At 39.5% G+C, this 27,806-nt stretch overlaps 3 protein-coding genes across 9 annotated transcripts in view; 1 reads left to right on the forward strand and 2 right to left on the reverse strand.

Moving 5' to 3' along the window:
- rsrc1 (arginine/serine-rich coiled-coil 1) overlaps positions 1-16,876 on the reverse strand; it is a 131,301-nt gene extending 114,425 nt beyond the window's left edge. The window contains exons 1-3 of the mRNA XM_077566946.1: positions 16,723-16,876; positions 16,198-16,386; positions 12,374-12,490 (exon numbers count right to left, since the gene is read on the reverse strand). Coding sequence (XP_077423072.1) covers positions 12,374-12,490; positions 16,198-16,367 — 287 coding nt within the window. The 5' untranslated portion in view covers positions 16,368-16,386; positions 16,723-16,876. The remainder of the gene's footprint in view (positions 1-12,373; positions 12,491-16,197; positions 16,387-16,722) is intronic.
- Positions 16,877-18,976: 2,100 nt separating this feature from the next.
- shox2 (shox homeobox 2) lies at positions 18,977-27,806 on the forward strand. Of its 2 annotated transcripts, none has more exons than XM_077565602.1 (5): positions 18,977-19,560; positions 20,560-20,771; positions 22,672-22,729; positions 24,707-24,795; positions 26,763-27,806. In XM_077565602.1, exons 1-5 carry the CDS (start codon positions 19,299-19,301, stop codon positions 27,054-27,056), a joined length of 915 nt encoding a protein of 304 aa, XP_077421728.1. In that variant the 5' UTR covers positions 18,977-19,298; the 3' UTR covers positions 27,057-27,806. The 2 variants fall into 2 exon arrangements, with proteins under 2 accessions (XP_077421728.1, XP_077421729.1); XM_077565603.1 differs by having other exon boundaries at positions 26,799-27,806.
- Positions 20,518-27,806, reverse strand: part of LOC144051954 (uncharacterized) — a 114,698-nt gene continuing 107,409 nt past the window's right edge. For 5 of the 6 annotated variants that reach the window (XR_013294077.1, XR_013294076.1, XR_013294081.1 and 2 more), the window contains one exon: positions 20,518-20,783. Coding sequence is in view for 1 of the 6 variants with exons in the window: in XM_077565605.1 (XP_077421731.1) it covers positions 24,761-24,874 (114 nt within the window). In the remaining 5 variants the exon portion in view is untranslated. Of the gene's footprint in view, positions 20,784-24,463; positions 24,875-27,806 lie in introns of those variants that run through there. The other variant, XM_077565605.1, reaches the window with a different exon arrangement.

Consider the following 27,806-nt stretch of genomic DNA (forward strand, 5'->3'; position numbering starts at 1 on the left):
CAGCCAACGGCAAACGGCCTATCAGGAAATTAATAGAAAGTGAGAAGAAAATACTTTGTTACATGTGACCACACGTCCCATAAAAGTACATTTATTTCTACTGCTAATTCTGACTGGACGACACCTCAAAAAAAGAAAGTTTTAATACTGTGTTACAGAAACTAAGTTGTATAATATTGAAGGAGACCTTTGATTCCTAAATTTAGTCAGACAAACTCATGGTCAGTAGAACTTTTACCTTATACATTTTCAGTACTATTTTATGACTTGGAGACGCAGGTATGTCATATTATATATACATACTATGAATTTAAGAAATGTTAATAACTTTATTGTATTGTATAATAATGAGGTGATTCTCATACATTGGTTACCAGGAAGAGCAAAATAATAAAATATCTACCCGCTTGATGCAAGGCAGTTACCATGTAAAGAAAAATACTTTTAATTCCTCCAGCATCATATTTCTGTTTTCCAACTCTTTTTCCAACACTATTTCAACTTCAGTCTCATAACAGTTGGATTTCATTTCTTCCCCATACGGTTTTCTCTTCATATTGTAACTATTCTAATACCATGACTTTAATCAAACTTTTGCTAATTTCTTCTCATAGGCTATATTACATATATTTTTTTCTTCTCTTCTGTTCTTTTACATTGCGATGTTTCTTGTTCTATTCTTTTTGCTTCATATTGTGACTATTTTAATATATTTTTTATACAATATTACAACTTTGTCATTTTCCACTTCACATAGCTTTACTTTATTCTTAGAATCGTGACTTTGTTCTTCCAACTTTACAACTTTATTCTTGCAACAATATGACATTTTCCAACATATCCATTCTGTCATTATAACTATGGTCTTATAATTACAGCCTATTTCGTATCAATATTTTATTATCAAAATGTTCTTTGTAACATTAGGACTTTTTTTCTCTCCATAATTACACATTTTTATTCCTTTTCAGTGCACCGCTACAGTCCTGCCTATTTTTTTATTAGCGTGTCAAAGCACAGATTTAAGCGATGCCACAAATTACAGTCGCTATGTTATTTTAATATCCCACGCTGTGCGTTTAAGAAGGTATCTGGCATATGTCAGCTTCAATTGCTTGACTGCATTTAAAGTAATTGAATGTTCCCCCGATTTCGACTTTAAGCCAAAATCAAGAGTCACACAAAGTGATCTGCTCTTTCTTGCGTCCAATCACATGACGGTTAGCAATTGTATCCTTTGGCCAACCCGTCTATTTCGACTTTCTGCTCACATCCTCAGCCCAAACGGACTGAGGTGACAGCAAATAGAAAATGTTAAGAAAGTGTTTCATTACGTTCAAAAAGACTGTCCAGTTTTCAGTCAGGCCGCACATGATCCTTGTTTCATTTCCGTGCCACAACTAAATGAGTGGACGTGTGAGTGAAACCACGTGTGTGTGTGTTTGTGTGCTCGTCCACGGCCCACTGACAAGTGCAGGCGGCCCTTCCATTAGCTGTAATTTGCTCTCAAGTTGTCCACTTGGGGAGGAGATGAGCGATGATGGTGGGCTCTTTTTTGGGGGGGGGGCAAGGCAGAGCACGTGGCTCCACTTTATGAGGAATTAACGCGTATACATACACATCAATAATCCCGGGCTATCACTCAAACGCTCTCTTTATGAATATTACACGGGCAAATCAAGAGATCAAAAGACAACACATTCAAATATTGTTACAAAGTAAATGTGCTCACACTTACTTTCAGGCTGCGTTGATGAATGTCAGCTAAAAGTCAGCGTTGTAATTTGGAGCGTGCCAGCCCATATGACATACTTGCAGGAAAATATCCATATGGTTCGAGCCGGATCATAACCGGAGTTCAAGGTAAACACGCCTGACTGAGGTTTGTCCATGCATGCTCTCTTAAGCTCACGTCTCCAAGGGCCCCCCGCTCAAAACCTGGCCACCGCACACAAACACACACACACACACGCTAGGAGATCATTAATTTAGCCGCTATTTGTTGTCACGTACAGGACGTTAAGATAGAGACTCCAGAAAGAAAAAGTCGTTTTTAAGTCGCCTCTGACAGAAAGTCAAAGCGAGCGATTGAAGTTTTCTGACTGTGACAACTCATCAGGAAGAAGGCAACATTTCAGCCATTCATGGTCTCAGAGGGCTAATGCTAAAAACAATGCAAAAACATCATTGAGTGAACAGTGAGGGGGAAAAATGACGAGATGTGGTCAAATTTCATATGGATTTACACTGCTACTACTAATTAGAATTTAGAGGCCATATCCAATTTTGTTCAGTGTCTGTTTGCATCTACTTACAGCCGACAAAAGTCTACACCCCTCTGTTCAAATGGCAGGTTTTTGTGATGTAAACTCATTAAATGAAGGACTGTGAAGGTAAATAATTTCCACCATTAATGTGACCTACAACCTGGAGAAAAACAATCAAATCTTTTCATGAGGGAAGTAAAAACAATGAACTGGAGACAATGCTGTTGCACAAGTGTGCACACCCTTTTATGAGTGGGATGTGCCTGTGTTCAGAATCAACCAATCACATTTTAACTCATAAGTCATCACTCACTTTATGTGCCTATGATTAACCCTGATTAAATTTCAGATTTAGTGGGCTTTTCCTGACATTTATTGTTTTTCTAGCAAAATCCTGAATATTTTTTGCCAACAAAGACGCCACTATTTTTGAACTGTTCATAATTCCTGCCAGTTTGACTTAAGACCCTGGTTGCAGCTGAAGAAAATTAGCCCTGTGGTACATACCTTTTGGAATTATGTCTAAAAAGATCAATTTTGCTTTCACTGGATCATAACATATAGTTTCACATGTGTTTGGGAAATAGGGGGATTTCTCTTCCAAACAATAACACTGCTACTCCCTTTAACCTCTTTGCCATCTTCTGTATGCTAACAAGAGTCTTCAATATAAGTGTGATGTCATTTACCCGTATGTCACACTGTTTTCTGTATGTGTTGTTTGCTATGAAATGCATTTTTGTTTATATTTTGGGTGTCTTGGACATACAGTACATTATTTCCTCGGGGAAATAGCGTTTCGGTTTCCATACGATTTGGTTTTAGTCTGACAAAAATGAAGGTCCACTGTACATAGCTAGTTACTTAGTGAGATTGGTTGGAGAGATAATATAATAATAATAATCCAATAAATTGACTTGAGGGAATCAAACTTCAGACTGTTAAGTTACAGGCTTTGTTAGCCAACTCGGCAACTACTGCTTCCAATAAAAGTCAAAACAGGACAGATGGCCACATTTGTTATGACGTGAGTTTGGAGCAGATTGTCATAATCAAACTTTATTAATAGGCTTGTATCGCAAGGTGACCTGAAACCCCCAACGCATCAGCCGCCATTCACGTATCCCGTGCCCTACAAACAGTGGGTTTTCCTTAATGCAGATCTGGTTGTGAGCAACTGGTAGCGCCTCTTTTACTCTCTGTGTCTTTCGGTGTCTATCTTGCTCTCTCTCGCTCTTTGCTTGGCGGCCCAGGGTGCTATTAAACCGCGGGCCGCCGAGCAGCTCCAAACACCTCAATGACAACGCACGGGTCCTGCCAATTAGAAATAATTAGACAGCCATTTCAGTGGCAAGTCTTTTTAAGTGCATATATAACGATGCAATGATGCTTATTAGGCGGCCCCAGCCAGCGAGGAGCGCGGCCTCAAACGCTTTGGTGCTGCAGAAAATAATTATGCCAGTGATCACAAAGCGAGCTGCACATCTCTGTACTTCACCTCCACGCGTTTCAAAAATCCACTTCATTAGCTCTCGTAATTAATCCTCCAATAATTGCAGGAAAAGCCCAGTTTACCTCCCTTCGTTTCTAATTATCATCTTATAAATAGTTATGGTTCTAATTAATGTGTTCATTAGGCAGGATATTTCTCTCAAAGCCTCGCTGGGAGCCAAAGGTCCGGCTTGGCTCTCTCTGAAGCCTAAGCAGCCAGAAGGTGAGGCCATCCTGCCTGCATTTGCTTTTATTTTACTACATTCAACCTCCTAATTGGCATTTAAAACCCAATTTGGAAGAACTTCAAGAAGCTTAAATGAGGGAGAGAGAATGAAACTGAGAGAAGGAGCAAGGGAGAGTGAGAGAGACAGAGATACAGTCGGTGCTCATTTGCTAATGCCAAAGCTAAAAGCATGTCTGACTCCTGCTTTCTGTTGGTGTGGCCAGAAGGACATGCTTTTTTACTGTCATCAAGTCCACACAATGAAGGCTTAGCATTTTATTTGACACTATGCAGATCTTATTAGATATACGGATACGCAATCCTTTGTCTGGTCACCTTGACACTTACAAAAAGGACAAACTGCCAGAGGTGGCAAAAGTACTCACACTCTGTATTTAAGTAGAATTATGGATTACGATATAAAAAATATATATTAATAATAAATAAAAAAAAGACTGGTAAAAGTAGAAGTGATTCAACTGTAGTACAAAATGTAAATGCCTTTTTAGTCATCATTAATAGTACAACAGCCATTTTCATAACTCTTATTGAACTGTATAGTGTTCATGCAGATTATGGAGAGAATTTTTTTTTCATTTTGCATGTTTTTTTTTTTTTAGCATTGGCTCAACTTTTATGCAAAGATATTCATGCCCTAATAACTGATAACCTTGTGAACTGAGTCACAACATCAGTAACAATGACAACATCTGCACCTTGTATGTTATGTTCAGGTTAGGTGGAGAAAAATGAACTCATTTTCCACTCTTAAAGCCTACAAAAATAAACAATTCTAGTGAGTAAGGCCATGAATGAGGGAATATCTTGCTTCTTTGAATCTGTTGCCATTGTCTTGAATGCTCTCGGCTTCCTTGTTCACTGCTCAGGTGACCCTTTTTTTCACCTCATAAGTCACCAAGATCACATCATAGGCTTTTGTGTCGTGTCACTGGGCCTTTTCCCCATTGCAAAGAAACTTAGATAACTATAGCCTACTGCCCTACTCTACATCTGTTGTTTGTTTTTTACTCATTTTGCTAACTTGTTGATTTAATATTAGCGTTAGCAACCGAGATCATTAACATCTTGACATGCGTCGGTCATAGACGGTTGAAACAGAGAGAATACGGTCACTTTTCAAAATGAAGTGTTTTTAGCCTCTGATAAATCGGAAGTATTCTAAAGGGTTTTTTTGGTGGGGGGGGGGGGGGGGGCACTGGGGACCACTGTCATAACACCAACTCTACCAGTCATAATGCTCACCATCCATGCCCAGAACTATACGCCGCTGCTACCATTTGTTTGTATTCAGCTACTGATGACACTTTTTTCTCAGCAGTGAGGGCTGCACAATTGTTTTCAATTATTATTATTATTTTTAATGTATAGTATATTTTTGTACTAGGTCTGAGATGTATGCTGTGTGTATGGCACATCTGACAAATGAAGAAATTAAATGAAAAAGTCAACTAGCTACCAGTCTTGTTAATAATTATTTATTAATATTAACTCATCCGCTCCCAGCCATTTTCACTGAAGCAACTCCCTTCGCTCCCGGCTGTTTTACTGGATTTTGACTGATATTGCAAAGCCCACAGAATATTGTGGTTCTTTTGCTCTAAAAACATGGAACCTACCAAAAGAAAGATTAGAGTCTCTTCTTTCATCAGGAAAAAAGTACATTTGAACCTGTTTCCGTTTTGTAGCACTTAGCATCGTTATTCACAAAACTGTTGAAAACGCTGGGGAAAAGAGCTTGTTGCAACATGGCCCTGGTTGACCTCTTATACTCTGCTTCCACCTGCTGGCCGTTTTGTAATAGCTACCGTTGCTTTAAGCAACCTCTTCAGGTCAGAAGCTGCATCAAAGCCTTCTGTATGCTCTAGCATTTAAAAAAAAAAACAACGTACTAACACGTTTTTGGGACCATGACAATATTTAAAATAGAACGTATTTATATGTTTTTGGGAGCAAATGAGTTAAGAGTGTAGTCCTTAAATACCACCACGTGAGAAGTGTCTCACTGCTTAATTACATTATTGAAATAATAGCCGCATTGGTTACTCGTGGAGGATAAAGGAGGACGTCCCTTGGCTTTCATTTGGGACCATCTTCCCGACATCACATGCCTTGAGTATATGAGACGATGTGACGGCTGGTGTTTCTTTTTTCTTTGAGTGTACATGTTACGCCGTGCAGACTACGCTGCCACCCCGGGGAGTAGGTTGGTATGTTTTAGAGGCTGTGCGATGGAGAGGTGTGCTGGAGTGGTGGAGTCAGGTATTGGAGGATGGCTGTTGGTGAAGGCGGGGAGGGGGGGAAAGCGCTCGGGGCGAGGCGAGGATGAAAGCGGCTGTCTGTGTCAGTCACTTATTTCTCCCTTTGGTAAATAAAGGTTTCTGACAACAAAGGCGAGCGGTGCTTGACTGGCCTTTACAGTGGATAAATAAAAAAAGACAACATAGAGAAAGAGGGAAGAATGAAAAGGAGAGGGAAGCAGCGCTGCATCAGAAATCGCGGTCGGATCTTACAATGGGGAGCATGTTGTGGTTTGTGCAGGAAACCAGGTCATCTTTCAGCTTTAATCCACACTTTGCATGTCCGGTAATAGGAGGAAAAAAGAAGAATGGGCCAATGCATCACCCCGTAAAAGAAGACTACGTCAACAGGACACTACTAAAATGCGACTTTGTAACAGGTTAAGCTCAATTTTTAAATCGCCAAAGTTGCAGTTGGGGGGGGGGGGGGCTGCTTCATTTTGTCGTTTTTATTTATTTATATAGCATCCAGTCAAGCTCAGAGCTTAAGAACTGCAGTTCACATGTTTACTTATGATTGTTGCATGACACATTAAAAGCTAAAGTGATAAAGACACTGATTTGTTTGCATTATTGTTGTAATATATCTTATGTTTATGCCACACTTTGCTTGGTTGAATTTTGTGAAGTTGCCATAGAGGACGCTTAAAAGACAAGTTAACAACCCTAAAGAAGTGTATTTGAAAACTGTCTTTCATATTAATTCAAGGTTCAACATTTATGATATTGTTTATTTTAATATATATTTTTTTATTGTTTGTTAAAAATACATGGGAATAGGACATTGAAAACATTATTTTATTCGTTCATCGTGATCGCAAAACTGAGGGGGAGAGAAAAAAATTACAATTGGATTATTTTTTAAATCGTTCAGGCCTAGTAATGACTTTCATACAAATACAGTGGCGCCTTGATATGTGTGACTTATGTTTTTCAAAAGCTGTCAATTTGAATTTGAGATTTAAAATACAATATGCAACTAAATACTTTAATAAGAAATGCTTAGAAATGATGACAGGTTAGCCGCCAATGCAGCCATGTTTGTGGCAAGCCATGAAAACAGTAATATTGGTAGTATTATATATTATATTATTCATTTCATGTATCTTTTGCAAGATTTTACTAAGTGAAGCACAGCGACTTCTAATCTACATTAGAAGAAGAAAAAAAAACACCCATCAATACAAGCAAGTGAAGTCTTATTATTCTTTCATAAAAGTCAAATCTGTGTTAACTAAAACAGATTTCACTCGCCATGTCCTCAAATATACTCACTCCCAATTTTGTCTAAAGGAAGTGACACCCAAAACCACCTGCTACATCACACACACACACACACACACACACTGTACAGTGTGCATTAATATACGACACTTGGGGAATTACTGATCCAGGTGGTCTGGTTCAACATTTTGCCCAGCCCACCTCTTGTCTTCATCCCTCCCTCGGCGTGACCTTGCACACTCGGTGTCGGAGCAAGACGGGAAAAGCTATCTAGCAGATGTACGACACCTCATCTCATACTGGGGAGGGAAATTGCTGAGTGAAATACATACCAGGCCATTGCTCAGCTTTGCGCGCACGCACACACACGCACACAATGTGAAAGTGAAGTGGTTCCGTGTTTGGGCCGGGAGAAAATAGTGGACATGTTATAGGTCTAACACAGGCTGATTCTCTCGCCATTAAAGAGCTCTTCTTCGCTTGTTTGTAGAGACGGATTAGGATTAAGTTGAAAACGGACATTTTCTCGAAGCGTCTCTTCTCCTGCTCACCAACTCACGTCTATTAAGAAAGCGAGCGCCAAGGTGACGGAAAGTCACGCTCAATGGCGCTGTTTCGCTTCATTGGGTGTGGCTAAGGACATAATTGTGCCTTTACAAAGACTTTCATGAGGAAAATTGAGATTCCACGGGTCTTGGTTTGTCCATTTACTGTATGTATTTATTAGTTTGCCATGACCAACTCCTCCATTTCTGAGGTCCGCCGGGCTTTCTCCGAATTTTTGCCTGTGTTTCGCCAGCAAGTCTAATGGCAAGCTGACAGAATGACTGACTGCGCCACACACGTTTAGCCGTGGTGGCGCAGGGCGCACGCGACAGCATGGCGCCGCGCCTGTAGCTGTTTCGGCCTGTGATCCGGCTGTGATGAGAGGCTGCGTCGCCCTGTCGTCGGAACCCGGGCTGCGCACACACCCGCGCGCACATCACAACACCGTGCGGCGTGCATATCTGCACATGAATGCGGCTCGCGCGTTGGCTGGCAGGCCCCCGCGCGCACGTAACACGCGCGCACAGACGCAGAGGAGAGGCCCGGTATGTCTGTTCAGATCAAAGAGAATAAACATTAATGGCAAATAGGTAATCTGCTCCTCTTGTCTGTTTTACATTTCAGGGCAAGATTGACTGCCTCTGGGGGACCAGGCCCTCCTGATTGAGGGCACGGAAGGGAAAAAAAGGAAAGAGAAGGGAAGAGAGAGGGAGGGAGGGAGCGAACCACGATTGATGGTAACCACATGATAGACTATTATTCTTATTTCATGTATCTTTTTATTTTTATTCATGGAGGAGCCATTGGAAAGAAGGTAATCATGTTCTCCACTTTAAATCGGCTCACTAAAGTCCTAATCTTGCCTTCGGATGCCCACATTGTTATTCTCATTTCTCCGCTCGCCACTCTTACCCGCTCTGTATTTTGTCTTTGCTCTTCATTTCCCGCCCACTCTCCTGCATTCAAGTCAAGTCCTCAACTTTTCCCGCTCCCTTCAAACTTCCCGTCCTCTCCCCGTCTCCTGCCTCTCCTGGGTTCGCCGCACTTCCACCGCTCGTTCATATTCCGCTGGGGGTGTCAGGGTGGCGTGGCCGGGTTGGGGCGGGTTACACGCGGCATCTTATATCCTATCTGCGTATCCATCATGAGGTCCTGTCCACTCAATCCTGCACTGATCCATCAGCCAGCCAACCTCAGATACACACGCTATACGACTGACTAATGGCACTGGAAGCACCTGTACAGTCCGAGTCAGCCTTGCTTTCAGTCCACTGGGGCGACAGAACACTCCACATACCATATACAATAGATTTGTAAAAATTTAAATAAAATAAAATAAAAAAAGTCGGCCCACTTTTGTTCAAATGCCAGGTTTTTATCATACAAGCCTCAATGCTTGAACGCCTAATTGATTTGGGGCTTTTTTTTCTTCCTCTGGAAATGAACCTTAGCCAAGGTTGAAGGAATTAACAACAGTTTCAAATAGTGGTCAGCGTTAGTACAAGGCTGCCGTGCTTCTGCGAGAAAGCAAAAGCACATATGCATTTTAAAGGGTGGCATGTGTCAACTGACTCCCATTTACAATGGGTTTTTATGCGATTGGTTATCTAAATATCCAAATCCCTATAGAATTTGGCTATTTATATCAATTGTATCTAATCAATCCATATACCATATATTCTAAAGTAATGGCCTCCGCTCCATTAGACACCATGGTTCAATATAACTAGCCTTTATAAAGACTTTTTTTTTTTTTTTACGAGCCTTAAACTCACGCGATCCTACTGTGCTGCTTTAAAATCAAAACGTCCCCATTGTGGGACTAATAACTAGTGATAGACCGATATTTTTTTACAAGGCAGATACTAGTTATTAGTAGTCAAGGAGACAGATAACCGATATTTCAAGCTGATATTTATTTGCAGTAAATGAGAAAATATCAGTGTCAACATTTAAAATAAAAACACTCCTTCTTTTAATATTAAACCTATAAAGAATTGACAGCTTTGTTTAAAAATTATAACAAAAATCAGCATGTGTTAAGCTAAATTTAAAGATAAACAGTTCCCTAAAGTTTTCTACTGTAAATAAAGTTTGCCAAAATTTCAACTTTTTTTTATTTTAAATAAAATGTTTCTAAAGTGTCAGCAGCATTTTTTATAAAGTTAAAAATCAAATGCATGTGATGTGACAAATGCATGCAAATGTAGCCAATTTAGGGGGTTTGTCAGGGTTCGTAAAAGGTTTCAAAAGATTTTCGCAGACAGTGAAAAATTGTCTGAATATGTTTGAAATGTCTTTAAGACAAGTAAAAACTGTCTGTGAACATCTTACAAATCCTGATGAAAACGCAAAATTCACCACGTTCGCGAAGCATTCAGCGCTCGGTGAGATACCAGCTTTATCGGCCTTCAGATTCGTAAAAAGGCTGATGCTGATAATCGGTCTATCCATGCTAATAACAGCTATCTCTTATTCTATTCTGTAAGTAGTTGCTGCCCCTCCAATGTCTGTCATATGAAAATGTCACCGTGCATATCTGACAAAACTGCCATCGCGCTCAATCCTCTGGCACCTCCGGCAACCCGTCCCACCTGCTCCTCGCTAAGCAGATTACACAACTCTGCTAATCACAGCGCCGCGTTTTGTATGCGCCGATGTCATGGGCTGTAGTTCTAAATCTCCCAAATCCCCAACACCTTTCATCTCACGCCACTCCGATGACGCCGTTTCCTGACAGATGTTCTCATCGCCAGCGCTGCGGTGATTGACTGTCTACTGAGGTCAAAGCCAACCGGTAAAGCATTCCTCCGCCACCCCCCCAAAAAAAAAAAGTTGTACTACGGAGCAGCAGCAGCATCCAGCAGGTCTCCCCGCAAGTCACGCCTTCATGGCGACACCTCCGTAACGAGGATATTAAAACACTTTTTCCCCCTATTTGTGATTAAAATGATCTCTGCTCCACTTGCAGCATACCCAAATAAACAAAAGGCCTCACTCGCCGCATACATTACGACAACCTTTTCTTCACGGCTGCATCTGCGCACGTCTCTGTGTGTATGCAGTTTACTGGTTCATTAGCAGCAGATTAGCTATGCTAATGACATGGAGCACCACACACAGAGACGTTGCCTTTATGTTGCTGAAAGGGATATGTAAGCTGCTACGTACGTGTGTGTGTGTGTGTGTGTGTGTGGTGCAGGTGTCTAAACACGAGGCTCGCTTGAGACACATGCAAATAAACGCCGTTGGACAGCACGGTCATAATCAGAATTCAACAAATCAACGTACGGATGATGATGTCTTAATTACGTTGATGAGTTGCCATAAGAGATTTAGCGTGGACGTTTAGGTCACATTTGCGGCAAAGTGAAAGAAATGAAAAATACAAAACCAGACAAAAACAGCAGAGAATGTGTCCACTACTTATTCTCAATCGAGTTTCATTAAAACACCGATACCAAGTGCCTATACCATTAGTACTTATGATACATAAAATTTAATTACAAAAAACAATGATAGATTTTTTTTAAAGACCAATTATAGCAAATTTCCTTAAAATTGCTTGAAATCAATGGCAACAATATTTTTTCAATTTACTCATAAAAGTCAGTCAGAGCACACAATAAAATCAATTTAAAAAAAAAAAGGATCAATACAATGAAACAAATAATCCAGTGGCCAGGAAAAAAAAGTCCCAATCAAAATACTGTATGTGGTTGTAAAACTTGCTTTTCAGGAGGGCTGCAACTATAGAGTATTTTAGTATTCGAATACTTAACTGACATTTCTATCGAGTACTCAAGTACACTGATAAAATATACTTTTTTGGATAAAGAGTCATTTAAAGTACACAACAAAGAAATAAAAGACATTTTCACTTAATAATGAAAAACAAGTTGGCTCAACAGTTTCCTTTTTCTTTCGTCTGCTACGCTAAAGCCTTAAAGAAACGAGTACTCGAGGCAGGAAAAAGCTTTCATACTCGACGCAGCGGTCAATAAATGCAAAATAACCATTTCAGCCTTAAGTTCCTGACCGGAAAACGGCCACAAGAGCGGGGACCGAGGCAGGTATCGATATCGGTCGCGAATACCGATACCATGTAATATGTCTGGTATCGACCCGATACAGATACCAGGTATCGGTACTCGCCCATCCCTAATAAATAATATACCAACTCGCAACCGTTTGAGAGATTATATACTGTAGTGTATTATTATTAACTGAACCACAAACAACATGACATGATTGTCAAGGAAGAGGCGGGTTGCCCTGGCCTCTACGGCTATTGTCTTTACCTTCGGTCCCGGCTGCGTGACCTGTGCGAGCGGTGGCTCCTTCCCTTGTCACCGCTACGACTCCTTCCTTTGCGAGATGAACTTGGCGACGAGCTGCTGCTCGAATGTTTCTTTCGTCTAAAAAAAAACAAACAAACAAACCATTAAAACGTATAAACAGCATCCAACTCAGTTAAATCAAGCATTGTCCTTTAATCTGTCCTGAGCATTTACATTATAATTTATCAGGGGTCATGTAATATTATTTTTGTTACAGCTCAGGGAAGCGGAAAGTCCTCTGATGTAAAAGCTCTCAATCGGATGTTCTAACAGCTACTTCGCATCAGTGCACACAGCCACAGGGCAGCAGTCATCCGGGGTGCCCTACGGTTCCTCCACAGAAGCCTTTTGGTGCGCCGGTACTCTTTAAAAGCAAGCATGTGACTTGCATCCATTTTGCCAACGCAACTAACACAGCGCTCCTATTGATATTTTACCTTTTATCTTCATTTACAAGGCTGGATGAACAGTTTGAGCAACATACTTTTCTCTCTTTTTTTTTTTTTTTTTTTTTTTAAATCTCCTCTTTTATTTCACCAAAGCCCAAACATACCAACTTGCAATGATTTAGTATTCCAAAAGTTTAGATCCCGTGAGTGAGGACTTGTGAACTAACTCACAAGCCAACACTCCACACTTCTCCGGGAGGTGGTGTGTCAGCTCATCCAAAAATGGAACAAGCACATGTGCTGATACAATTTTCACACACACACACACACACACAACTTTTTCTTGTTAACTCGCACGTTTTATTTCCTGCTCTCTGCCTCTATTTCAACTCACAGGAAAGGCCAATTTCGTCGTGAAATTGATTTTTCAGGTATGTGTATTAGTGTACGTATTTTTTTTTTTCCCTCAGGAAAGCTCAGTATTGTTCATTCGATTTGACATCATCATTGCTCTCCTTTTTTTTTTCTTTTAATTTAAAAAATTATTTTTTTTATACATACATATATATATATATACATACATATATATATATATATATATATATATATATAATTTTTTTTTTGGGATGTGGGTGAGTATGTGTATGTGCGTGTGTGTGTGTGCGTGCGTGCGAGCGTGTGTGTATTCATCAGTTCACCTAAAGCCTATTAAAAAAAAATCCCATACTAATAATATAATATAATAATAAATTGCCAAATGCAGAAACATCAATGTAAGTTATCACGATGTGGTGGCTCTCGCTAACAGGCAGAATTAAGTAACCAAAATTAGGTTAAAAAAATTCTATATACGTAGACCATGTTTCTATAAATTTTGATATTTGGTTTTTATTTGAGGCAGATATTTTTTCCATTAAAATGTGATTTATGAGGAGGTTAGACCATTGGTCGATATTCAGAGTTTGTTTATTTTTCCAGTTAACAAGAATTGTTTTTTTTAGCGATAGTAAGGGCTACAAGTGTAGATTGAAATTGTTTATGTGGTAAGTCAGTTGTTGTTAGGTCACCTAGCAAACACAAGTTTGGAGATAAAGGTATCCTACAGTCCAAAATAGCGGAAAGTTTTTCTAAGACTTTAGTCCAGAAATACATAACCGGAGTACATAACCATAAAGCATGAACATAAGTGTCTGTAGTGTTTTTGTGTACGTATTTATCCGCACTAGTTTTCTTTTTACTTCATTAAGGAGTTGAATCAGTACTTGAACTTCAAACTTTTTGTTTTTACACAAACATCTGTGCTTTTAATTAGTGTAAGTACTGCAGCAAAAATGTGTCCACGTCAATAATTTAAAAAAAACTAAATGGAACCTGTAGACTCACCTTTATTAGCACATACTGAAAACTCCCTCAATACATTAACAGTGGACATAACGTCGACACAACCCTGTTTAAGTGCAAAGTTTTATGATATGAAAATGAGAAGCTCCGGCACCCTGCAATTCTCAACAGGAAAGACGGTGTCGAGTATGGTTGGTTGATTGGTTGGGAGTCCGCAGAGCAATCAAACCAGCAACCCAGAATAGAATGTGTTCAACTTAACAGATGTCTGTTAATATTCTCATTCATCCAGATCATTTCATTCTCAGGGCACTAAAACGATCGCAGAACAGACTGTTGTGGTCGACTTTTCGCCTCTCAGGCTTGCTTGTTGCATGAACTGATCAATCCTGCTCCGATGAGAAACAAAACATCTTCTAGGACAACCAAAAGGTTGTTAATTAAGTTATCCCCATTTCACGGGCCAAATGTTTGTTTTATTCTAGGGGCTTTTCAGTACGTGCGCTGCCACATATGCATGTTAATTGATCAAAATGTATTGGCGAGCAGATGAGGGACGAGGGCTCCCAGGGTTTTACTGCCCCGCCCTGCGCAGACAGGCAATGACTTCCCATCAGCAGTAATGGACCTTGACCAGGCCTCATAAATAATTACCATCAACCGGCCTTGTCTGAGCAGCCCCACGCAGCCCAGTGGCAGCTGTGGATGGATGGAGGCTTGACGGAGGGACTAGCCTGCTCTCGTAACGATACGTGGTTGTGGCATCCAATGATGAATTAACAGAAGTTTAAACAACGTATGGTATTTATCGTGGATTTTTTTTTGCATTTCTTAATAGTGTGAGGATTAATTATCTCCGAGTGAGCAAAAATACCATAAACAGGAGGGTGGATATTAAACCACTAATATTTCTCAACCAAATAAGCTTGGAGTCATTCATCAAGATAAAAAAAAAAATGTTTAGCATAAAAAATATATGTTTTTTAAGTATGTAGTAGTTGCATTTAAATCAACATGGAACATGGATTAACGTTCAGTTTGCCAAAATACGGTTTGAAAAAAGTCAAACCAGTTGCAGTTGGTTGACTCTTAACTGATGATATCTGTACACAATACGTAGTAAGCCAAAAGGTGCCAAAAAAAAAAAAGTGGGATCGGTTCAATGAGTGATTTTGGTACTACTGGCGCAACTTTACAACTTTTGACAATATAGTAAACCCCTGCTTTATTGCAGTTCATATTCTGAAGTGGCCATGTAATATAGTTTATACAGTAGAGAGGGCACAACGTTGCGCAACAACACGCATAGCTGCAGTACCACATTTCACCATTTTAATAGTTGTTCGCGCAAAGCAGAGAGAATACTGTACATGCCTGTGTTTCAGTGCATTTTTTCAAAATCAAATCATATTCAAACCATTAGCTTTTCACGGTAATGTCCTAAGAAGAGTTTGAAATGATACTAGAGTGTTTCGGGACCACAGTTTATAGTATATTTCAAGTTTAAACTATTACTATAGGCAATTATAAGCATCTTTAGAGGAGGCATCAATTATTCACATTTTCCGTTATTTGGAGCTGCAGGGCTCAATCCCCATGCAAATATACAGGCTGTTACTGTAGAGTATTTCTACGGTTTATTTTGAGTAGTGACAGTAGTATCAGTCAAATAGTAGTAGTTTTGTCAATAACATAACAGAAAGAAAAAAACACAGATAAGAACACAAGAACTTCCCATGGGAAGGCTCGAGCCGAGATTTGAACCATGAGCCTCAGAACTGTGAGAAAGAAGTACTAACACAGGGTCCAAACTATGACCTGCGGACCATTTGCAGCCTATGGTTCTTTTCTTAGCAGCCCACGGCATATTCTAAAAACCTAATTTAACAACCGATGACCGTGTTGTTCTCTCCGTCACTTTTGAATATTCCCAATAGTAATAGTTCGCCCAAATCATACTTTGCAAAGGGATACTTGTTGCTGTCGGTCTCGTGTAGAATTATTGTGCATGGACTGTTGTTGGATCAAGAAACATGATGCATTGAACAGTCTCACCTCCTGTCCCGTGAGCGGCTCCGGCGGCCGGACCTGTGGCTGCGGCTGCTTGTCACCCTACTCCGGGAGGACGAGGACGACGAAGAGGAAGACGAAGACGAGCGGCGACGCTGTTTTTTCTTCTTCCTGTTCCGGCTGTCGCCTTCACTGCTCGATGAGCGTCGACCCATGACTGGTTCTCTGTTGTCACTGTAATACAGCAAACGCACACAATGTTGCTCGGAAGTTAATGTTTACTTGGGACACTTGAAAAACGACGAGCGACCAGTTAGCGTCTTTTAATATAGATTTTTTTTTTTATCGGAAATCGTGTTTTTCACGCGAATGTTCGTCGGAGTCAGTCTGTTTTGATTAGCTAGCAAGCTAACCAGGCTAACTCTATAGCGTTACGTTGGAATTCTTTACTCGACTGGTAACCGAATGGTTGTACAAATGTTTCGGGTGACGTACAAGTCACGCGAAGGCTAAAATCGAGTGGAAATACGCCGAATTGACATTATTTGTGTTGTACATCCCGCTTCTCACCGTTGCCAAGCTCCACAACACACATGCGAGGCAATGCCAGACTAAAAGAGTCAAAGGAGAGCGCGTCGAACGAGCCCACGCCGGCACAATAAGTCAGAAATACATCGATCGATCCACTGTTTTGGTCTGGTGACGTTTCCGTGATGTTGTTTATTTCTGAGTCGCTGATTCGCCGTTAATTTAACTGTATTGCCTATTCAAATGCAGTATGTATAAAACATTGAAGGTTTAAAAGTGACATTTTGTCTTTGAAAACATACGGTAACTGTATTTAGCTTTCCAAGTACCACCGACATAAAACTACACAAACATGCAAATACTAAAATAGTATACTCTAGCCTAGCATAGATATTTTCCCTATTGTAAGCCATTATAAGCAAAAATAGAAATGTTCATAAACAACAGTTCATTAAATCCAAACTTAATGAACTTAAAAGTTGAAAACTGAACTGTATTTGGGCAGCAATTATTTCGTGTGCCACTCCATGGAGCCTGTATCACATCACCACCTTCACCGCATTTTACTACAGTTAACATTCATTAACAGCAGCCTATGTGTAACATATTTTATTCACACTTTGCACTGAATATTTCCATACTTATATGAGGGGACAATATTTAATTAAATTGCATTGCACACCAAAGTTTATAAAATGTACCCAAATAGATTGATTGCAAATTAACTTAAAATTTAAATACTCCTGTACTGGACTCAGGAAGAGATTCTTTGGCGCACCGCTAGAAAGAAACACAATTTGAGGATCATGCACGTGTGTACAACATATTATATTCATTATTTGCATTGAGAATGATCTTTTATGAACCCAATGATTCCTGCTAAATTTAATGCTGCCCTTCTCATGAGTGTTCAGTTAAGTGAAATGTGTTCATGTTTATGCAGGAGCGCAGTAGGCTAAAGTGTTCTCACATTTCTCTGCACCCGCTCGTTTGCAACCTTGAGCTCATGTGCATGAGGTCATCATCGCCATCCAACAAAAATAAGTACATAAGGTGAGAGTTTTTTCTCTTTATATATATTTTTTAAATTACAAAATAAATAAATAAATCACAGATGAATTCACGATTTGCCTCCAACAAATTAATTTAGGGGGGGGGGGGGGAGACTAACAGGATGCGCATCACCTCAATTAGGCTGCTTTGCTGCAGGAACAACAGTAATTCATGCCTAAAGATTCGCACTGAAACGTCGTTAATATTTCATCTGGGGGAATTATTATCATCACTGCGTGGAAATTGAGATACATATAGATTAACAATAAACACGCCTCATTTAGCATCACGTTGCAAAAAAAAAAAATAAAATAAAAATCCCTGCTCTTTTCTCCTAATTGCTCTCATTGTTTATTTACAAATATAGGCCATAATAATTCCAGAGGTAATTAGCGTGCCCATTGGCAACCTACTAAGCAGAGAGAAGCGTTAATTGAACGTTTAGCTGTTATTTAACACCATAGGCATGCTTTTAAAAGCCCCGCTGAGGATTCGTGTAAAGCCATAGTATTTAATTGATTTGAAGCAAACATTGGCTTGCAGGAAAAAATAATATATATATATATATAAATATATATATATCGAACATTCATTCAGATAAAGTGAATATGCATTTCCATAACTGTGTGAAAACTTTTTTCCCCCCTCCCCTATGTGATAAATGGCAATAAACATCAACCCAAGACCCATTTTGGGCCCTGAGCTTTAGCTTTGGAAAACCTTTGAATTACACTCTGCTGTAATGAGGAAATCATTTCATTATTTGCAATTGCTTTCCGATCGAGTACCACATACCCCCCAAATAGGAAATATGTGCAAAAACTCTAAATAAAATTTCACTGAGTGACTCTTTTGTTTTTAACCATTGATCAGAGATGCTCTCTCTCCCTCTCTCTCTCTCTCTCTCACAAATTTGTAAGCCACTCCCCTGCAGAGAGAGAGAGAGTGCGCGATAGAGAGCGAGCGGGATAGAGAGTGCAGGAGAGAGAGAGATTCATTGCATTCTCTCGGGTGTTTAAAAAGTAACTCAGGACAATAGCAGCGAATGAGCGCTTAATTAAATTAATTACAGTCCTTCTTGTCAATCTTGGATTAATGGCCAATAGTGGCTGTGGTGCTTAATGTTTTTTTTTTTTTTTTTTTTACTCGTGAGGGTGGATGAAGGGAAGAAAAGGAGCGAGAAGGAAGGAGGGAGGGGGGAGGTGGTGTTGGGTGGGGTGGTGGGGGTGCTCATCCCGGCATCCTGAGGGGAGGTAATTTGCACGGATCAAGGGGGCAAGGCGCCGCAAAGTATAAATAGTGTGACTTCAATCGAGGATCACCAGCAGGTTCCCCAACTCCGCTATACCAAAGGAGGGAGAAATTGGCCGAGGAAGACGCATCTTTATGTCCCATTTTCGGGCGCCTTCCCAGAGAGTTGGCAGCATCACCTCGTCTCGTTTTCAAGGGGCCGCACCATTGATGTCTTAAGCTGCCGTGGAGCAAAGGGAGAGAGGGGCTACGGCGAGTCTGCCTGACTGATTTTTCCTTCTTTGAGAGGAAAAAAAAAAAAACGAGAGTGTGTGATGGAAGAGCTTACCGCCTTCGTGTCGAAGTCTTTCGATCACAAAGTCAAGGAGAAGAAGGAGGTGATCACCTACCGGGAGGTGTTGGAAACCGGCGCGGCGAGAGCGGCCGGCCGCGGCGGGGAACCTTTAGCCCCGGAGCCCGGGAGCCGGGAGGAGGCGGCGGTCGTAGCCCGGAACGTGGCGCTCTCGCCGGGCAGGGAGACGGACATCCTCGGGCCAGAGAGGACCAGAGACGCCGGCAGTCCCAAACTCATTGACGGTAAGAGTCGATGTGGATCCGCTTGGAGAAATAGTCCATTAAGCGACTCAATTGACTCATTTATTTGCTTGCTTATCACATTTGGGCAGCGAAAGTCAATTGCAACTGTTGTTAAAATCCTTGTAGACACTTTTTAAGTTAATCATCAACGATGGTGGGAAATCATAGACTATGTATAGCAATAGGGCTACAGCAAAATACAAATACATAAATAAATATATGATTATAAATTACAATTCATTAAAAGTGGGTAACTTTTTTGTTTAATGCACATTTAGTTGTCATAAAATATGTTATGCGGTTACAGCATCCACGTGTGCTTTAGGTGCACAGCCTTGCCGAGATGGTGAGTGTGTTGGGTTTTACATTTACGCGCATTAAGTAGCACGGATATTCGTTAACAGGTAACATGACAACAACAAAATGGAGTAAATATACTGGATCAAACTGTGCCCTCTAAGTCTTCTTAACAAATAAACAAATGATGTAATTCTGTTAATTTGTATTTCTGGATTATGTAAAAAAAATAATAATAATAATACACTGGTCGCGATTTATTTTTTTAATAGATCAAAATGTGTCAACACATGCTTTTTAAAAGCGGCTTGCCTGTTAAACGTGGCCGTGGAGGGCAGCTTGTTTCCCGCGTGGATCTCGCTCTCTCTCACACACACACACACACGCACGCACGCACGCACATGCAGAAAAAGCCCCCAGTAGTGGAGCGCACTCACACACACGATGGCCTTGCATATTTATAAGCACTTAATAATTAAAGAGCTTTATGTAGCTCGACAAAACATCCGAGCGGTGATCCGCTTTTTGAGGTTTTTGGGGAGGGGAGGTCTGGTTCACTTTCCCTTGCTTTGAATATCCCCCCCCCCCCCCAATTGAGGCCGACCGTTGCACCATTCGTCAAATAACGTGTGAAAAACGTGCGAGTCATGTGGCTTCACCCCCTGTCTGATTTTGTATTTATTTATTTATTATTTTTGGAAGGCACCACGGATGTGAAGGAGAGGAAAGAAGAGTCCAGTAAGCCGATGGAGGACGAGGCGCAGACCAAAATCAAGCAAAGGAGAAGTCGGACTAACTTCACGTTGGAACAGCTCAACGAACTGGAAAGGCTCTTCGACGAGACCCACTACCCGGACGCCTTCATGCGAGAGGAGCTGAGCCAGAGGCTGGGGCTGTCCGAGGCCAGGGTGCAGGTCAGGAAACACCTGCTTTGTCACACACAGCAAGAACAAGGCATGCATAGTAAAGAAGTGAAATAATACAGTCGAATAGAAGATATCCGATCCAGTCGTCTAAACAATAATAATAATTATTATTATTATTATATTTGCAACACAAAGCAAATCTGAAGTAAAAATCTCAAAGATATTAAAATATATTCTAAATATTATTTTTTACTATATAGGTTCTCCGTGTGTAATATATAGTAACAAAGTTAATTAAATGAGAAGCAGATGCTCACACATCATAAAAACCTAAAATGTCATGTTTATTTCCGTTCATTTCAACCTAATAAGCACACGTGGCCTACTTTTTTGAAAAGAATAGAAGTGTGTGTTGCATGTAAAACAAATTTTGGGAACATAATAAAAAATAAAAACAAACATTACAGTACACTTGTCAGTTTAGTATTTTAATGAATAATAATTAACTCCAAATGACTTGATAAATACACTAACTGACTTTTTTTTTTTTTAATATGGCAAGAAATAAGATAGGCCTACATAAAAATACATAGTTGTTTAAAAACTAATAATTGGCTTTTAAAAAATCAACATAACGTTTGTTTTACATAAGGAAAAAAAATAAATGGACAAATGATTGTATCACAATGCTTATATGTAAATGCACTTTCTTACACATATTCAACTAAAACTATGTCGTTTATTTGATTCCAAATATTGCCCCCAAAAAGGCATTTATATCCTTTCGTATAATAATTAAAAAATATATATTATTTTCCCCCCCCCCCCCCACTTCATTTTGATCTATTCTTCTTCAAGCAGCGATGCTTATTCGATTAATGCATCTTTAACGATCTCGCTTGGGGGGCTTTGTTGACGTCACGAGTATGTGCACATGCTTTTCATCCTCAGCATCCAGCACGAGTGCAGCTTTGCCTTGCTTTGTATGTGTGTGTGTGCATGTAACATGTTGTTGGTGGTGAAGGCCCACGAGCAAAAAGACCATCTGGACAGAAACCCAATAGGGCGGTGGGAATTTTATAGTGGGGTGGGGGGGGGGGGGGTGGTTTCTTCAAGCATGTGTACGAAGAGAATTAACATACACTTTATCTTTTTGTGAAAATATAAATGAAAATAATAACTGTGGTCAACAGAAGAAGTTCAATATTTTTTTTTCTTTAATTGTGATGAGGGATCTGCATAAATGCGTTTGTTATCAAGGCATGCTGCATCCTCATTGTATATAATAGGCTATATATGAAACAGTCTTTATTTTCTATTTCTTCCTGCCTCAATCGATAGCTCTGCTTTTATCACCGCTATAAATTCCAAGCGGACCCGCGCACAAAATGTTCAACAAATGAAATCCGCCGACAGCCAAATCGATAATATTTTCTATATCACAACAATACATGCCGCGTAGTATTTGTGTTAATTTAACTAAATGTGCCGTTCCGCCGTGTCATTTGTGTTGAAGTGTTTTTTTATTTTATTCTTTTTGGGCAGTCATTAATGTTAGCGGTCATTTAATGAGAGGAAAGCGATGCAATGAGAGAAGAAGAAGGGAAAGCATCATCATGGCTCTCACTCGATAGCACAAAGTCCATTCAAAGTCTGCTGGGACACTCGTGCAGAGAAAGATGACACCAGCGCTGACAAGGTTATTTATTACAACCCAATCTCCACAATTCGCTTGAATAAAAGAGTCGATATTGTATTTTGTTTTCGTGCATATTCCCACGTTTGGCTGCAACGTCTCCCTGCTAAACGCACAGGGATTTTTCACTCCTCTGGGGATTTTTTCTCTCTCCCTTTCTTGTGGTTATTGTCACTTAAGAGGGATTAGCAAAACCCCTCCCCCCCAATCACACAATTAATATGAATTTATTTCATGTGTGTGTTGCTGTAGGTTTGGTTCCAGAACAGAAGAGCTAAATGCAGAAAACAGGAGAACCAGTTACATAAAGGTACATGCACACGAGCACACTAAGAAATGTGAATTTTCATGCTATCGTCGACATATGGTGCATTATTGCATGATAAAGAACACAACAGACGTCAGGTTTGGTAATCAAGAAATTAAATGTTCTGGAAAATGGCTTTTTCTATTCCTAAAAAGCAGTGTAAATGTAACAGTTTGCTTAATTGTGGGAACATAAAAAACTCAACTTAATAATAATTCAATCAACACATAAAAAATGATGTATAGGAACATTATACCTAAACAACAACAATAATAATAATAATAATAATAAACAGTTCAAATGCAAATGTATTGAACTTGAAGTTAAATCAGTGCTTTTTCAATTCTAGTCTGTTGTGCAACCCCCAAGAAAGAATAAGGTGATATATAATTTCTCTGCGAAATTGTTAGAAGTAGACTTCGGCATAAAAAAAAGAAATATAGATTGAATTACAACCATAATAATAACTTCATGTTGAAGAAAATATTTTACATGAATCAATTTGCTTGAAATAATATATATATATATATATATATATATATATATATATATATATATATATATATATATATGGAAGAGATCACCACTGCCTCCTACTGGTGTGGATGTGCAATCACACATTATTCTTGTATGAAATAAACAAAACGAAAAAAAAAAAACATGTTCGCCACCCCACTACTCGAGACATAGTTAGTTAGTTACTTAGTTAGAGAGAGTTAAACACAAAGGAACAGTACTCAGATTGTGAGTCTTTTACCTGTGCCACATTTGGCAAATTATTGGCTGACTGTCTCATCATGTTGGCCGCGTTGATTTCTCCACTTTCACGTTATTGGGAGGAAAATAATTATTTACTATGGTGGAAAATGCTAACTCGTTAGTAGCAAGAGACGGACGGGACAAGCAACAATATAATGAAAACTTGCATGCAGCGAGAAAGTTCAAATACAACCTATGTCGCTTCAGACATTATACAGGGATGGAGGGGCACCCAAAAAATAAAAATAAAATTAAAATAAATAACAAAAGCCCCAGCCCTGTCATTTTGACTTTCACGTGCACCTACGCATGCTCACAGCCCATTTTGTACCTGAGAAGTCACTTTGTCATAAAATCCACAGTCAGGGATTCATGAAAAAAATAACTAGATCAACACACTTATAATACAAGTAGGATCGAGTCTAAGTATTAAAAAAAAAAAGCAACATTTTGCTGAGCTTAATTTGCTAATGCAATTTTATTTGCCATTGGTGTAGGCTACTTCTATCTCGTGTATTTGCTAGTTAACGGCCAATCAGAGCCAGTTTTACACACTAGGATTAAAAAAAAAAAAAAAAAAATCACAATGACACAAAAGTCTCTTAATTCTTCACAATTTTTAAGTGATGCATTTTACGTGGGTTTAATACTGCTTGTATTAGGAATTTGCCGAGCAAGATTCTGGATACGTGTGTATATTTTATTCCATGATGACTGGATGGAATGACAAAACAAAGACATCCTCACTAATGTTGTTTGCTTGCTACGGTGTAAAAATAACAGATCTAATTGATAATGACTGCAAGAATCAAACGTTCTACTCTAAGGACAAATTCTTATCAAATGACTCTCGTGTACTGATCGATTGGTTCCGTTTGCTGTCGATACTTTTAAACAGATGAATGGCTTGCTCCCTCTGAATTGTGGGATAAAATGGAGGAAAATACTTATTAAATAGCAGCGCGTTGGAACCCAAAATATGCCTGTATGCCAGAGGGCCAGTCCAGTCCTGATCGTGAACATGATGCAATTGGCGCCCCCAAACTTCAGATAGTATAAGGTACATCATGTACCCGTATATGACGCTTCCGTCCAAAGGAGTGCCTAAAACACGTCTGATGTGACCCCATTCTCTTCTCGTGCTTATTTAGTATGCAATTTGCTACTCAGCGGTCAACTGCTTGCGGATGAGGCTCTCATCTCAGCATTGTTTTCTACCAGGAGTCCTGATTGGAGCAGCCAATCAGTTCGAGGCTTGCCGCGTGGCGCCGTATGTCAACGTGGGAGCTTTACGGATGCCATTCCAACAGGCAAGTGTCTCTTTGAAGGGGTCCTCACATGCAATCTTTGACTTAAAGCTTGATTGTAGAACATTGTGCTTCTTTCTTTCTAACACACACAAAAAAAAATACTCCTATAGTTGAAAGGACATCTGCAGTATGTTTATTGTTGTGATTGCGAACCTTCGGGGGTCAGTGTGCTAAGGGCATAGCATGATAAAATGTGTACAGTATTTCAAGCTGTTGAGTTCCAAAAGGCTGACTTGAGGATAGATTTTTTTTTTTTTGTGTGTGTGTGTGTGCATATTATTGACGTCTATAAAGAAAAACACAAATTCCTGAAAAAGAAAAAAAACAAACAAACAAAAAAAAAAAACACAAATTCCAGTTTCATGGTGTAAAGTGGAAATGTGCACAATAGGTTTTACTTTTGTTTGAATGGATATTCCACATGCATTGATAGGTTTAAAAAATAAAAACAATTAAAATAACAGGCCTATTTACATGTCATGTGGGGAACCTTATACTGCTCATCACCAAAAGCAATTTTTGTTTTTATAAAATCAAGGGCCAACTGATGCTAATCGTATTGAAGATATTATTTGTTCAAATTCTAATTGATAAAATATTGAAAATATAATTTGTAGAATATGTAAATTTTTCATGCACGGATTGTATTGATAATTTAAATTTTGGGGGCATTTTGCTTTATTGTTATTAATATTATTAATATAATGGTTATTTAAATGTTTCATTATAAAATTGGACAGAATGTCCTACGGTCCACTAGCTTTAGTCTTCCCACCCGTGGAACATTAAATCAGCAACTGCTAAGCAGTGCAGTGAGAAATTATCAGGTGTGTTGCAAAAAATGATCCAATTTCATTTTATTGGCTTGGAAATTATTTACTAACCACAAATAATGCATATTTTTCTATCAATACCAGCAACTTACAGTGACAGGCAGAGCAAAAAAATAAAAAATAAATAAAATAGATGGCAGAAAGTATAATGAACCTGCTATCTACTTTTTTGTTATTATGAAATTCTGATTTGTTGGTGTGCCTTGAGATAAAAAAAAAGAAAAAGAAAGAAGAAGTTTAAAATATGTCAGTTCGCTCTAAAAAATGAAAGTGTTTCAGAGGTTCAATATTATACGCCTGGTTCTATAATATATAGCAGCACTGGGGTTATTTAGTGGTCCATTATTGGTACAGAAAGGTGATAGTTCTTTAGAACATGCAAGATTCTATACTGGCCTACAGTAGTTTGGGATTTACTGATTTTGTAAAAATATAATTTAAATATCCAAATAATTTGATTCTAATTTAGTAATATTTAGAACCATTGAAAAATGGTTGGTTCAATGTACCACAATGAATGAGTTATATATATATATATATATATATATATATATATATATTATTAATATAGATATTACCGAAAAGTGGTTTCTTTAGCTATCTAGATTTTTTTTTAGCATGTGCTCCTTCTAGTGATATGCAAAAGAATCACTGCTTATGTTCAGTTCAGTTGTATTTTACTTTTAAAGTACAACTAATTTGCATTCAAGCTTTAAGAACTGTTTGTTTTTAATATTTCATTTATGTACATTGTGTATGCAAATTTCCTGTAGCCTATAATGTTTTTAAGTTACTCGTTACTTAAGTAGTTTTTTTACTCAATATGAGCACAATATGTCACTTATGAGAATAGAATATCTATCTCATTTAGAGTTAGTTTGTTTTTTGTTTTAAATAAAGGTTTCCTCTGGCGTTTAATTTGTTTATAGAATTGGATCACATCCTCTCAATGGCCCACTTATCTTCTAGCCGCTCGCAAATCTACACAAAAAAATCAGCAGCAGCAAAAAAAAAAAAAAAAAAAAAAAAAGTTCAAGTGAATGTCCCATGAGCCAATGCGAATTTAACGCATGTTCTTCCCCCTTCTCTCTCCCCCCCCCCCCCCCCCCACCCCCTCCTGCGTGCGTCCCGTAGGATAGTCATTGCAACGTGCCGCCCTTCTCCTTTCAGGTGCAGGCGCAGCTGCAGCTGGACAGCGCCGTGGCGCATGCGCAGCACCACCTGCACTCGCACCTGGCCGCGCACGCGCCCTACATGATGTTCCCGGCTCCACCCTTCGGCCTTCCGCTGGCCACGCTCGCCGCCGAGTCGGCGTCGGCTGCGTCCGTGGTGGCCGCCGCAGCCGCCGCCAAGAACACCAGCAAGAACTCGAGCATCGCCGACCTGAGACTCAAGGCCAAGAAACACGCGGCCGCGCTGGGCCTGTGACGACGACGACGTCGCTCGGGAGCGCGCACGCACGGCGGACGCACGGCGGACGCCACCGCCAAGGCCACGCGAGGACGCTATTTATGTTTTTCCGATGAAGGACAACTATAAGATTAAAGGCTATTTAAGAGATTATGAAAGGTGACTGCTTTGATAGCCTACGGGGAGGGATTTTTCTACGCCAAAAACAAACAAACATGGACGGCCCTTGTGGCAGCAGGAGGAGGAGGAGGATGCAGCTGGCGGTCGACACTTTGTCAAACAAGGCGAACCATTCTGCAGTCTGTTTTAACATCTTATTATTAATAATATTATTATTATCAGGATTTATAGATCGAGGCTGGCCTCGTTGTAGTTCAACAGCTCCCTGCCAAGAAAGGAAGCAGAAGGGATTCTTATCCAAAATGTTTGCATGAGTCAACACGCTGACCAATATGACCTTTTTTTCTTTTTCTTTTTTAAAGGTGACGCCAGACACCACAAATGTGAGATCATAATATATGGGTTTTTTTTGTTTGTTTTTTTGCTATTTGGTGTCACATGTCCTTTTAAAGGGGATGCTTATGTTATATATATGACAGTATATAACAAAAAATGATTAAAGTGGTACGGGCACATGTAAAATATGTTTATACACAAGAAACATTCATTATTTTTGGTTCATTCGTTTAATTTGACTTCATTTGTGTGTAAGCTACGTGCTTCCTGTATGTAATTTTATATATATAAATATATGACAGTGAAAGTGAA

The sequence above is a fragment of the Vanacampus margaritifer genome, chromosome 5 (genome assembly GCF_051991255.1).
Source record: "Vanacampus margaritifer isolate UIUO_Vmar chromosome 5, RoL_Vmar_1.0, whole genome shotgun sequence".
NCBI classification, from domain to species: Eukaryota; Metazoa; Chordata; class Actinopteri; order Syngnathiformes; family Syngnathidae; genus Vanacampus; species Vanacampus margaritifer.